The 13,899-nt window shown below is 58.8% G+C and overlaps 1 protein-coding gene across 1 annotated transcript; it reads right to left on the bottom strand.

The window, feature by feature from the left end:
- Window positions 1-1,691: 1,691 nt before the first annotated feature.
- LOC130039731 (keratin-associated protein 5-4-like) lies at window positions 1,692-9,952 on the bottom strand (the record flags this gene model as incomplete). Its single annotated transcript, XM_056131607.1, has 3 exons — window positions 1,692-1,751; window positions 3,056-3,112; window positions 9,737-9,952. Coding segments are annotated over 3 exons (333 nt in total), but the record flags the coding sequence as incomplete, so codon positions are not given.
- Window positions 9,953-13,899: the final 3,947 nt, after the last annotated feature.

Here is a 13,899-nt window from a genome sequence, read left to right as displayed (position 1 = left end):
CCGCGGCCAAGCCCTCTCACGCACGGGGCCCGGCTTACGCAAGGTTTTAGAAGCTCCAGGAAAGCTTGAGACAGGAACTCCCCTCCTGGCCACCAACTCTGATCTCCAAAACTGATCCATCGGCCCCTCCCATAGGTCAGACCAGCAGTGGGCGTGGTTTTGCAAGCTGTAGGCAGCCAGGTCATCTCCCCCTGGCCAGAGCCAAGAAGACCCACGTCTTGGCCTCTGACACTCAACTTCCACCAGGGCACTCTGGCCACCTCAAGCACATTAGGCCCATAGTCCATTAGCCCCTACTCTCGTCAACACCCGACCCCCTGCAGTCCCTAAAAGTAACAGTGAGCACGAGAAACAAGACAACCCGAATCAAAAGAGAACCGTAAGTTCAGGCCAAAGAACTCCTTCCCTGAACCAGTGCAAGAGGCTGCAGACCCGTGACACAGGAACACCAAATCGGAAGGGCATATCTTGACAGGAAAGGAAGAGAACACCACCCACCGAGTCCCCCCAGAGTCCTCCCTGGCAGTGAGGGTGGGATGCTGATAGCGTGCTTAAAGAACCATGCTGCGACGACCGCAGGTACCGTGGGCACACAGTGCAGAGCCCCGGCCCGAGGGAGGGCGCGGAGATAGGAGCCCTGAAGCCTCAACACGGAATGTCGGCAAGCACAATCCCTGCGATAAAGAATTCAGAGGCGCGATGGGGAGCATGTGTAATGAGCTCAGAGAAACCGTGGCAGGGTCACGCAACAAGATTACAGGAGGATCTGAGAGAAAGGGTGGGATGGACAGCCGCCTAAGCACAGGGGAGTCGGAGAGCAGAAACAGACAAGCGACCAGCAGAAACGTCGTGGATATAGAGCTCGGTAGATGAAGTGGAGAAACACTCAACGCACGTCCTCCCTGCAGGAGCAGTCGTGCGTCGTAAACGGGAACAACGGGACCTGGCATCCAGGAAGAGCTGGGTGTCTAAGGATGGTCAGGAATGGCTGGACCGCACCGATGCGAATGGAGAACCAGTCCCGTCCCACAGCAACAGTGAGAAATGGTGCTCGGAAGTGCAGGCACAGGCTGGTACAGGAAGGGCTGGAGTGACAACACCCGAAGCCCTGGACCAACAAAGAGGAAGAGCCGGGCCTGGCCCTCCGGAACAGACGGATCTGACCGAACGAAAGAGCTGACCTAAGAGACTGGGCAGCTCGGTGGCGCACAAGGAGCGCACAACTGCCCGTAGCCCTCGGGGCCAGCTGGCCTGGCACATCCCAGCTGTCATCGGTGGGACACGGAAAGAGCTGGGCCTGGCACACATTGTTCCTGGCAGCCCACCCCAGTGACACCTCTGACCCGTGCAGCCAAGGGGGCAGGTCACTGAGAGTCCTTCGCGCTTCAGTGAATTGCTGATACCTCAGCAGAGCAAGCATCACTTTGACTCTCAAGAGAAGAAGAACTTGAAGATGAAGATCAAGCACGATCTACTGTGGCGGCTGAGAGCCCCGAGTTCCCCCCAGCCTGAGTCCTGTGTCTCAGAAACTTCTCAGACCCAGACCCAGACCCAGACCCAGACCCAGATGCAGATGGAGAGCAGGTGCGGAGCAGGAGTCCCCAGCCAGTGGACTGGCTTGCCGTGTTGCACGGTCAGCGGAATCGACACCCAGCCCACTGCACGACGCTGCACTGAACAAGGTGTAGTGTTCAGGAGACGAAGGGGGACCGTCTGCTCCTTTCAAGGGTCTCCATGCGCCAAGCAGGTGGCTGGAAGGCGGAGAGGAAAACTGGTCATCAGGAAGTGTGTCAGGGCAGAGTCGTATCCTGACTGAAAGACACAGTTCCCCGGAAGAAGTGCAAAGGTAGAGCCGAGGCAGAGAGATCTGCCCACGTGGGCCCTGTGCATGGGCCGGTCCCAGGACGTGGCACCAGCTAGGCCAGCACGAGGGCTTGGAGGCTGGGGAGGCCCCGGGCAGCGAGGAAGTGACTGGAGTTGGACGCATGTGTTCATCACACCCCCAAGGACAAGGAAACCGACACAGCAGATTGAGGCGGAAGGATATATTGATGGCATTTTTTCAAAAATTTTATTTATTATTTTTTTGCTTATCCACTATGAGATAGGCAGTCACATATATGTCCAGATTGGGTTGCAGTCACACAACGCTGCAACGCCTGTCCCTTTACCAGTGCACATTTCTCACCAAAAATGTCCCCAATCTCCCACCTTCCACAGCCTCATCCCTAGCCTGCCTGTAGCAGGCACTTTTCTCCTTCTCCCCCTCCTTCTCTCTCTCTCTCTCTCTGTCTCTCTGTCTCTGTCTCTGTCTCTGTCTCTCTGTCTCTGCCTCTCTGTCTCTGCCTCTCTGTCTCTGTCTCTCTCTCTGTCTCTGTCTCTGTCTCTCTCTCTCTCTCATTTTGGTCCTTATGGTTTACAGTGCAGGTACTGTAAGTTTAGCATGTATGTCCCGTAACCAACCTTCAGCTGTCAATTCTTGGGCGGAGTGATCATTTCCAACCCTCGTTGCCATAGTGGTCCCTTCTCTGTGTAAGGGGGAAGGATGTTTCTTGAGGCCATGCCCAGTGCAGATGATGTCCCAGTACCCACAGCGAGCAGAATGGAGCGTGTCAAGTGGAGATGCCCTGTGGGCAAAGCCATCCCTTGATCCCAAGGGGGCGCAGTGTCCGGGGCTGAGAAATGGCCCAATCTGTGACTGTGTGAGAGCTGGCACCGAGGGCCTCATAGTCGCACAGGGACAAGGATGAGGTTTGGGTGTGGGACATTCAGAGAGAGGCCAGGCAGAGACAATCGTGCCTGGGGAGTCGTGGGCCGAGTCTCAGAGTTTGCACTGGCAGCAGATGGGAACCAAACAGCTGGACTGTCAGCAGCCACAGGAGCCACAGCCCGAACAACAGCAGGGCTTACAGCAGCCGGACTGGCAGCAGCCACAGGAGCCACAGCCCGAACTACAGCAGGGCTTACAGCAGCTGGACTGGCAACAGCAGGGCTTACAGCAGCTGGACTGGCAGCAGCCACAGGAGCCACAGCCCGAACTACAGCAGGGCTTACAGCAGCTGGACTGGCAACAGCAGGGCTTACAGCAGCTGGACTGGCAGCAGCCACAGGAGCCACAGCCCGAACAACAGCAGGGCTTACAGCTGCTGGACTGGCAACAGCAGGGCTTACAGCAGCTGGACTGGCAGCAGCCACAAGAGCCACAGCCCCCACAGGAGCCACAGCCCCCACAGGAGCCGCAGCCCCCACAGGAACCACAGGAGCCACAGCCCCCACAGCCGGAGCCACAGCCCCCGCAGCAGCAGGCGGGCACGCAGCAGCACACAGGCTTGCAGCAGCACACGGGCACACAGCAGCTGGAGCCACAGCCCCCACAGCTGGAGCCACAGCCTCCGGAACAGCCACAGCAGCCCATGGTTCTGGCGAGTGAGATGGACGGGGTCAGAGGTGGAGGAGGTGAGTAGGAGAGAGGAGGGGTGAGTGAGGAGGGTGCTGGGGGCGGGGCCTTATATCCCCGCAGGTCAGCTGAGCTGCTGGCCACATGGCCACTTCCTTGTGGCTATTTTGCTGCATTCCAGGCAATGTGTGGTGAGCCGTGACTAAAGGCAGGTGCTCTGAGCTCGAGAAACCGTCACATCTGGGTTCTGACTGTGGCAGGGTCGTGGGTCCATGTCCATCTGTGCCATCTCGTGTGACACGAAGCCCAAGGCCTCCACCCTCCCCCCCGGCATGCACACACACACACACACACACACACACACACACACACAGAGCCCTGCCTGGAACTCTCACCATCCAGGGGCCTTGCAGGAGAGAAAAGGCTTTACTGCAGTGGTAGCTACAAGGACATGGGCAAGACGCTTAGGACCTGTTCTCTGGCTCTACGCGTGCGTTGGTTTCAATGACATGAGCTGAGAGGTCCAATCCAGGAAAAGGGTGGCTTGGAGAAAACACTCCTGACCAGCGGTGGCTCCAGGTCAGTGGTGGCAACGGCGGTTTTCCCGTGGGCTGCTCCCTTCAGAACGGCTCTGACAGGTGATCAGAATCCTTGTCGGTGTCTGCAGCTCGCTGGCCCCGCTCCCCGTGGGGATCCGACTTCCCTGGACGACAGATTCTGTCCACAGGTCTGCCCATATTCTCAGGGCAACTTTGAAAAAGACTTGGCACCGTGTGCAACAATTTGGAACAGGGCCGACGGCCAATTTCCCTGCATGGCTGTCATCTGCTTGAAGGATGTTTGCATCAAGCTTGACTTCCCATTGCGGAGCTGGGGAAATGGTCGATGCGCCCATGAGTGCGTCTGCCTTGCATGCAGAGAGGGTGCAGGGTAGATGTCCAGCACGGCAGGGTCCTCCTGGCACTGCTGAGGGTGACCTTAGATGACAGCACTGATGTGGTCCCCTGATCTGGGGTGGGGATCAGGAGGGCGCGGGGCGGGCGGGCGGGAGGGGTGGTGGGCCTCAAAGCTGCCCACTAGCATGCGCTGTGCACCTTGGTGGGCCACTTGTGGGACCACGCGCACAGGACCTTCCTGCTGCACTCTGGGCACCTCCCCATGGGAGTCTCCGGAGCCCGGGGACACGTTCGTCCTCCTGCCCACTTGTAGCAGCCGTGACTTTCACCTCTGGCTGCCTTGCTGTGCCTGCCACACCTTTGCTTGGCCAGGCTTGGCTGGAGGAGACTTTCAGAAGCGAGCGAAGGGAAGGCTGGAGGCACGGGCTTGTGTGTGGACAGCTGGGCCGTGGTCCAGCAGAACTCCATCTGAAGCTTCTCTGCCCAGCCTCTCCCAGGGTTGAGCCCTTGCCCAGGTCACCGATTGCTTCCTGGAGAGACTACAGGGTGCCAGCGGCTCACAGGTGCTCACCAGGTTGCTGCTGACTTGATTTGTTCCTAATAGTGTGGTCTCCAGAGCAGTGCTCAAGGAAACTGTGGTCCAGCCCCAGGGAGACTCAGCTCAGTCTGCTTGGACCCAGCAACACTAGAAGTGTCTATGCTTTCCATCCACGAGTCTGGGAGAGAGAGAGAGAGTGTGTGTGAGTGTGTGTGTGTGTGTGTGTGCGCACGCGTGTGTGTGAAACAGAGGACAAGAGAGAGAGAGAGAGAGAGAGAGAGAGAGAGAGAGAGAGAGAGAGAGAGAGTGGTGTGCATGAGTGTTCGGCACTTCACCTCCGTGTGGGCTCGTGTGCATGCTTTTTTGCGGGACAGGCCCGACCTTCCCTACGTTGTGTGTATGTGTGTGTGAAAGTCCTCAGATTTGTGTGCGTGCATGGGCATGAAAAGCCCTCCTTGTCTGAGTGTGTGTGCCTCTGTGCATGTGCGTTGGTGCACATGCATTTGTCTCCGTCTGTGTATTTATGCCGTGTGTGCCTCCGTGTGAATGTGTGAGTGCATCTGTGGGCGTGTCTCTGTGCCCAGGTGTGTTCACGTGGAAGAGCGAGAGAGACAGAAACAGAGACAGAGAGGTCAGATTCCAGGTGATGCCACTGAGCAGACCCTCAGAGCCTCTGCTCTCCGATCTGGACTAGAAAGAAGAACGAGGTCAGGCTCCCCCAGGGGCAGGGTGAGGAGAGGGCCGCCATGGGCTCACTGTCGGGGCAGAGCCATGACCGGCGGTGGACAGCAACCCTGCGGGGCGGACAGCGCCAACCGAGGCACAGGCTCCCAGAAGGCAACTCGTCTGACCAGTGCAGTTTCCCACGTTGGGGACAGCCCTGAGCGGGCCACCTTGGGGACAGCCCTGGCGGGCGGGGGCGGGGGGAGATGGGGCGAGAGAGCCCTGATGAGGCACAGGATCCCATCCGGGAGATATGGCCTGACCGGGATCAGCGTCCAGGCGTGCAGCACTCACTAGCTTTTCCCCGACAGCGTGCTGGCAGTCACACCCAGCACAGTCCAGAAGCCAGTCCCAGAGGCCCGTGGAGGTACCACTCGGAGGAAGGCGGTGGGCTCTGGGCCCCTAGTGACCAGGAGCACACCAGGGGCACACACTGAAGGACGGAAGGAAGCGGGTGACCCAGCCACGAGGGAAGCGACTGGCGTGACTCAGAGAAGGAGCCAGGTAGGGGAGAGGGGGATTGGGGGAGGAAGGAGAGAGGAGGGAGGAGTGGAGGAAGAGGGCAAACATGGGCATGGCAAGCAGGAGGGAGAGGTGTGTGCAGGGAGAGCCAGGTGAGGAGGAGGGTGTGGAGGAGGGGGGAGAGACGGGAGAGCGAACGGCCCGTTGAACTGCACGTCTTGTGGACAGGAGCAGCCAGACCTCGTGTACAGACCCAGTCAGACACGATCCTCAGCAAGCGTCGTCCGTGCGCCACACGAACTCTCAAGCCCGCAGACACGAAAGCAGCCCTAGGACGTAGAGATGCCTCTGCAGCAGAGATGCTACGAAGGAACCGCGGGACCTACTACGCGGTGCGGAGCATCAGCCAGAGCTGACACACTGGAACAGCAGGACCCGGTACAGAAGACAACCTCGCGGCCCAGCAAACAGTCGGACCTGACACACGGGGCCGGTAGGACGTGGCACATGGAAACAGCAAGTCTGTCTACAGGAACGACCAGAAGCGTTCCACGGGAACAACCAAACTCAGCTCTACAGGAACAGCTCAACCCAGCTCAGGGGAACTACCGGAACGCTGTACAAAGGCACAGCTTACGTGGTACAAGGGAAGAGCCAGGCATGGGCCTCAGGAACGTCTCGACTGCGTACAAAGGCACAGCTGAAGCAGGCACGTGCAAACAGTCCTGGCAGAAAATACTAGTCGGTGTTTCGGAGCAGGCAGGTAGGACCGCGGCCAAGCCCTCTCACGCACGGGGCCCGGCTTACGCAAGGTTTTAGAAGCTCCAGGAAAGCTTGAGACAGGAACTCCCCTGCTGGCCACCAACTCTGATCTCCAAAACTGATCCATCGGCCCCTCCCATAGGTCAGACCAGCAGTGGGCGTGGTTTTGCAAGCTGTAGGCAGCCAGGTCATCTCCCCCTGGCCAGAGCCAAGAAGACCCACGTCTTGGCCTCTGACACTCAACTTCCACCAGGGCACTCTGGCCACCTCAAGCACATTAGGCCCATAGTCCATTAGCCCCTACTCTCGTCAACACCCGACCCCCTGCAGTCCCTAAAAGTAACAGTGAGCACGAGAAACAAGACAACCCGAATCAAAAGAGAACCGTAAGTTCAGGCCAAAGAACTCCTTCCCTGAACCAGTGCAAGAGGCTGCAGACCCGTGACACAGGAACACCAAATCGGAAGGGCATATCTTGACAGGAAAGGAAGAGAACACCACCCACCGAGTCCCCCCAGAGTCCTCCCTGGCAGTGAGGGTGGGATGCTGATAGCGTGCTTAAAGAACCATGCTGCGACGACCGCAGGTACCGTGGGCACACAGTGCAGAGCCCCGGCCCGAGGGAGGGCGCGGAGATAGGAGCCCTGAAGCCTCAACACGGAATGTCGGCAAGCACAATCCCTGCGATAAAGAATTCAGAGGCGCGATGGGGAGCATGTGTAATGAGCTCAGAGAAACCGTGGCAGGGTCACGCAACAAGATTACAGGAGGATCTGAGAGAAAGGGTGGGATGGACAGCCGCCTAAGCACAGGGGAGTCGGAGAGCAGAAACAGACAAGCGACCAGCAGAAACGTCGTGGATATAGAGCTCGGTAGATGAAGTGGAGAAACACTCAACGCACGTCCTCCCTGCAGGAGCAGTCGTGCGTCGTAAACGGGAACAACGGGACCTGGCATCCAGGAAGAGCTGGGTGTCTAAGGATGGTCAGGAATGGCTGGACCGCACCGATGCGAATGGAGAACCAGTCCCGTCCCACAGCAACAGTGAGAAATGGTGCTCGGAAGTGCAGGCACAGGCTGGTACAGGAAGGGCTGGAGTGACAACACCCGAAGCCCTGGACCAACAAAGAGGAAGAGCCGGGCCTGGCCCTCCGGAACAGACGGATCTGACCGAACGAAAGAGCTGACCTAAGAGACTGGGCAGCTCGGTGGCGCACAAGGAGCGCACAACTGCCCGTAGCCCTCGGGGCCAGCTGGCCTGGCACATCCCAGCTGTCATCGGTGGGACACGGAAAGAGCTGGGCCTGGCACACATTGTTCCTGGCAGCCCACCCCAGTGACACCTCTGACCCGTGCAGCCAAGGGGGCAGGTCACTGAGAGTCCTTCGCGCTTCAGTGAATTGCTGATACCTCAGCAGAGCAAGCATCACTTTGACTCTCAAGAGAAGAAGAACTTGAAGATGAAGATCAAGCACGATCTACTGTGGCGGCTGAGAGCCCCGAGTTCCCCCCAGCCTGAGTCCTGTGTCTCAGAAACTTCTCAGACCCAGACCCAGACCCAGACCCAGACCCAGATGCAGATGGAGAGCAGGTGCGGAGCAGGAGTCCCCAGCCAGTGGACTGGCTTGCCGTGTTGCACGGTCAGCGGAATCGACACCCAGCCCACTGCACGACGCTGCACTGAACAAGGTGTAGTGTTCAGGAGACGAAGGGGGACCGTCTGCTCCTTTCAAGGGTCTCCATGCGCCAAGCAGGTGGCTGGAAGGCGGAGAGGAAAACTGGTCATCAGGAAGTGTGTCAGGGCAGAGTCGTATCCTGACTGAAAGACACAGTTCCCCGGAAGAAGTGCAAAGGTAGAGCCGAGGCAGAGAGATCTGCCCACGTGGGCCCTGTGCATGGGCCGGTCCCAGGACGTGGCACCAGCTAGGCCAGCACGAGGGCTTGGAGGCTGGGGAGGCCCCGGGCAGCGAGGAAGTGACTGGAGTTGGACGCATGTGTTCATCACACCCCCAAGGACAAGGAAACCGACACAGCAGATTGAGGCGGAAGGATATATTGATGGCATTTTTTCAAAAATTTTATTTATTATTTTTTTGCTTATCCACTATGAGATAGGCAGTCACATATATGTCCAGATTGGGTTGCAGTCACACAACGCTGCAACGCCTGTCCCTTTACCAGTGCACATTTCTCACCAAAAATGTCCCCAATCTCCCACCTTCCACAGCCTCATCCCTAGCCTGCCTGTAGCAGGCACTTTTCTCCTTCTCCCCCTCCTTCTCTCTCTCTCTCTCTCTGTCTCTCTGTCTCTGTCTCTGTCTCTGTCTCTCTGTCTCTGCCTCTCTGTCTCTGTCTCTCTGTCTCTGTCTCTCTCTCTGTCTCTGTCTCTGTCTCTCTCATTTTGGTCCTTATGGTTTACAGTGCAGGTACTGTAAGTTTAGCATGTATGTCCCGTAACCAACCTTCAGCTGTCAATTCTTGGGCGGAGTGATCATTTCCAACCCTCGTTGCCATAGTGGTCCCTTCTCTGTGTAAGGGGGAAGGATGTTTCTTGAGGCCATGCCCAGTGCAGATGATGTCCCAGTACCCACAGCGAGCAGAATGGAGCGTGTCAAGTGGAGATGCCCTGTGGGCAAAGCCATCCCTTGATCCCAAGGGGGCGCAGTGTCCGGGGCTGAGAAATGGCCCAATCTGTGACTGTGTGAGAGCTGGCACCGAGGGCCTCATAGTCGCACAGGGACAAGGATGAGGTTTGGGTGTGGGACATTCAGAGAGAGGCCAGGCAGAGACAATCGTGCCTGGGGAGTCGTGGGCCGAGTCTCAGAGTTTGCACTGGCAGCAGATGGGAACCAAACAGCTGGACTGTCAGCAGCCACAGGAGCCACAGCCCGAACAACAGCAGGGCTTACAGCAGCCGGACTGGCAGCAGCCACAGGAGCCACAGCCCGAACTACAGCAGGGCTTACAGCAGCTGGACTGGCAACAGCAGGGCTTACAGCAGCTGGACTGGCAGCAGCCACAGGAGCCACAGCCCGAACTACAGCAGGGCTTACAGCAGCTGGACTGGCAACAGCAGGGCTTACAGCAGCTGGACTGGCAGCAGCCACAGGAGCCACAGCCCGAACAACAGCAGGGCTTACAGCAGCTGGACTGGCAACAGCAGGGCTTACAGCAGCTGGACTGGCAGCAGCCACAAGAGCCACAGCCCCCACAGGAGCCACAGCCCCCACAGGAGCCGCAGCCCCCACAGGAACCACAGGAGCCACAGCCCCCACAGCCGGAGCCACAGCCCCTGCAGCAGCAGGCGGGCACGCAGCAGCACACAGGCTTGCAGCAGCACACGGGCACACAGCAGCTGGAGCCACAGCCCCCACAGCTGGAGCCACAGCCTCCGGAACAGCCACAGCAGCCCATGGTTCTGGCGAGTGAGATGGATGGGGTCAGAGGTGGAGGAGGTGAGTAGGAGAGAGGAGGGGTGAGTGAGGAGGGTGCTGGGGGCGGGGCCTTATATCCCCGCAGGTCAGCTGAGCTGCTGGCCACATGGCCACTTCCTTGTGGCTATTTTGCTGCATTCCAGGCAATGTGTGGTGAGCCGTGACTAAAGGCAGGTGCTCTGAGCTCGAGAAACCGTCACATCTGGGTTCTGACTGTGGCAGGGTCGTGGGTCCATGTCCATCTGTGCCATCTCGTGTGACACGAAGCCCAAGGCCTCCACCCTCCCCCCCGGCATGCACACACACACACACACACACACACACACACACACACACACAGAGCCCTGCCTGGAACTCTCACCATCCAGGGGCCTTGCAGGAGAGAAAAGGCTTTACTGCAGTGGTAGCTACAAGGACATGGGCAAGACGCTTAGGACCTGTTCTCTGGCTCTACGCGTGCGTTGGTTTCAATGACATGAGCTGAGAGGTCCAATCCAGGAAAAGGGTGGCTTGGAGAAAACACTCCTGACCTGCGGTGGCTCCAGGTCAGTGGTGGCAACGGCGGTTTTCCCGTGGGCTGCTCCCTTCAGAACGGCTCTGACAGGTGATCAGAATCCTTGTCGGTGTCTGCAGCTTGCTGGCCCCGCTCCCCGTGGGGATCCGACTTCCCTGGACGACAGATTCTGTCCACAGGTCTGCCCATATTCTCAGGGCAACTTTGAAAAAGACTTGGCACCGTGTGCAACAATTTGGAACAGGGCCGACGGCCAATTTCCCTGCATGGCTGTCATCTGCTTGAAGGATGTTTGCATCAAGCTTGACTTCCCATTGCGGAGCTGGGGAAATGGTCGATGCGCCCATGAGTGCGTCTGCCTTGCATGCAGAGAGGGTGCAGGGTAGATGTCCAGCACGGCAGGGTCCTCCTGGCACTGCTGAGGGTGACCTTAGATGACAGCACTGATGTGGTCCCCTGATCTGGGGTGGGGATCAGGAGGGCGCGGGGCGGGCGGGCGGGAGGGGTGGTGGGCCTCAAAGCTGCCCACTAGCATGCGCTGTGCACCTTGGTGGGCCACTTGTGGGACCACGCGCACAGGACCTTCCTGCTGCACTCTGGGCACCTCCCCATGAGAGTCTCCGGAGCCCGGGGACACGTTCATCCTCCTGCCCACTTGTAGCAGCCGTGACTTTCACCTCTGGCTGCCTTGCTGTGCCTGCCACACCTTTGCTCGGCCAGGCTTGGCTGGAGGAGACTTTCAGAAGCGAGCGAAGGGAAGGCTGGAGGCACGGGCTTGTGTGTGGACAGCTGGGCCGTGGTCCAGCAGAACTCCATCTGAAGCTTCTCTGCCCAGCCTCTCCCAGGGTTGAGCCCTTGCCCAGGTCACCGATTGCTTCCTGGAGAGACTACAGGGTGCCAGCGGCTCACAGGTGCTCACCAGGTTGCTGCTGACTTGATTTGTTCCTAATAGTGTGGTCTCCAGAGCAGTGCTCAAGGAAACTGTGGTCCAGCCCCAGGGAGACTCAGCTCAGTCTGCTTGGACCCAGCAACACTAGAAGTGTCTATGCTTTCCATCCACGAGTCTGGGAGAGAGAGAGAGAGTGTGTGTGAGTGTGTGTGTGTGTGTGCGCACGCGTGTGTGTGAAACAGAGGACAAGAGAGAGAGAGAGAGAGAGAGAGAGAGAGAGAGTGGTGTGCATGAGTGTTCGGCACTTCACCTCCGTGTGGGCTCGTGTGCATGCTTTTTTGCGGGACAGGCCCGACCTTCCCTACGTTGTGTGTATGTGTGTGTGAAAGTCCTCAGATTTGTGTGCGTGCATGGGCATGAAAAGCCCTCCTTGTCTGAGTGTGTGTGCCTCTGTGCATGTGCGTTGGTGCACATGCATTTGTCTCCGTCTGTGTATTTATGCCGTGTGTGCCTCCGTGTGAATGTGTGAGTGCATCTGTGGGCGTGTCTCTGTGCCCAGGTGTGTTCACGTGGAAGAGCGAGAGAGACAGAAACAGAGACAGAGAGGTCAGATTCCAGGTGATGCCACTGAGCAGACCCTCAGAGCCTCTGCTCTCCGATCTGGACTAGAAAGAAGAACGAGATCAGGCTCCCCCAGGGGCAGGGTGAGGAGAGGGCCGCCATGGGCTCACTGTCGGGGCAGAGCCATGACCAGCGGTGGACAGCAACCCTGCGGGGCGGACAGCGCCAACCGAGGCACAGGCTCCCAGAAGGCAACTCGTCTGACCAGTGCAGTTTCCCACGTTGGGGACAGCCCTGAGCGGGCCACCTTGGGGACAGCCCTGGCGGGCGGGGGCGGGGGGAGATGGGGCGAGAGAGCCCTGATGAGGCACAGGATCCCATCAGGGAGATATGGCCTGACCGGGATCAGCGTCCAGGCGTGCAGCACTCACCAGCTTTTCCCCGACAGCGTGCTGGCAGTCACACCCAGCACAGTCCAGAAGCCAGTCCCAGAGGCCCGTGGAGGTACCACTCGGAGGAAGGCGGTGGGCTCTGGGCCCCTAGTGACCAGGAGCACACCAGGGGCACACACTGAAGGACGGAAGGAAGCGGGTGACCCAGCCACGAGGGAAGCGACTGGCGTGACTCAGAGAAGGAGCCAGGTAGGGGAGAGGGGGATTGGGGGAGGAAGGAGAGAGGAGGGAGGAGTGGAGGAAGAGGGCAAACATGGGCATGGCAAGCAGGAGGGAGAGGTGTGTGCAGGGAGAGCCAGGTGAGGAGGAGGGTGTGGAGGAGGGGGGAGAGACGGGAGAGCGAACGGCCCGTTGAACTGCACGTCTTGTGGACAGGAGCAGCCAGACCTCGTGTACAGACCCAGTCAGACACGATCCTCAGCAAGCGTCGTCCGTGCGCCACACGAACTCTCAAGCCCGCAGACACGAAAGCAGCCCTAGGACGTAGAGATGCCTCTGCAGCAGAGATGCTACGAAGGAACCGCGGGACCTACTACGCGGTGCGGAGCATCAGCCAGAGCTGACACACTGGAACAGCAGGACCCGGTACAGAAGACAACCTCGCGGCCCAGCAAACAGTCGGACCTGACACACGGGGCCGGTAGGACGTGGCACATGGAAACAGCAAGTCTGTCTACAGGAACGACCAGAAGCGTTCCACGGGAACAACCAAACTCAGCTCTACAGGAACAGCTCAACCCAGCCCAGGGGAACTACCGGAACGCTGTACAAAGGCACAGCTTACGTGGTACAAGGGAAGAGCCAGGCATGGGCCTCAGGAACGTCTCGACTGCGTACAAAGGCACAGCTGAAGCAGGCACGTGCAAACAGTCCTGGCAGAAAATACTAGTCGGTGTTTCGGAGCAGGCAGGTAGGACCGCGGCCAAGCCCTCTCACGCACGGGGCCTGGCTTACGCAAGGTTTTAGAAGCTCCAGGAAAGCTTGAGACAGGAACTCCCCTCCTGGCCACCAACTCTGATCTCCAAAACTGATCCATCGGCCCCTCCCATAGGTCAGACCAGCAGTGGGCGTGGTTTTGCAAGCTGTAGGCAGCCAGGTCATCTCCCCCTGGCCAGAGCCAAGAAGACCCACGTCTTGGCCTCTGACACTCAACTTCCACCAGGGCACTCTGGCCACCTCAAGCACATTAGGCCCATAGTCCATTAGCCCCTACTCTCGTCAACACCCGACCCCCTGCAGTCCCTAAAAGTAACAGTGAGCACGAGAAACAA

Source organism: Sorex fumeus, unplaced genomic scaffold (assembly GCF_029834395.1).
Source record: "Sorex fumeus unplaced genomic scaffold, SorFum_2.1 ptg000093l, whole genome shotgun sequence".
Lineage (NCBI taxonomy): Eukaryota > Metazoa > Chordata > Mammalia > Eulipotyphla > Soricidae > Sorex > Sorex fumeus.
The sequence above is the reverse complement of the archived record's forward strand: the minus strand, read 5'-3'. Positions and strand labels throughout refer to the sequence as shown.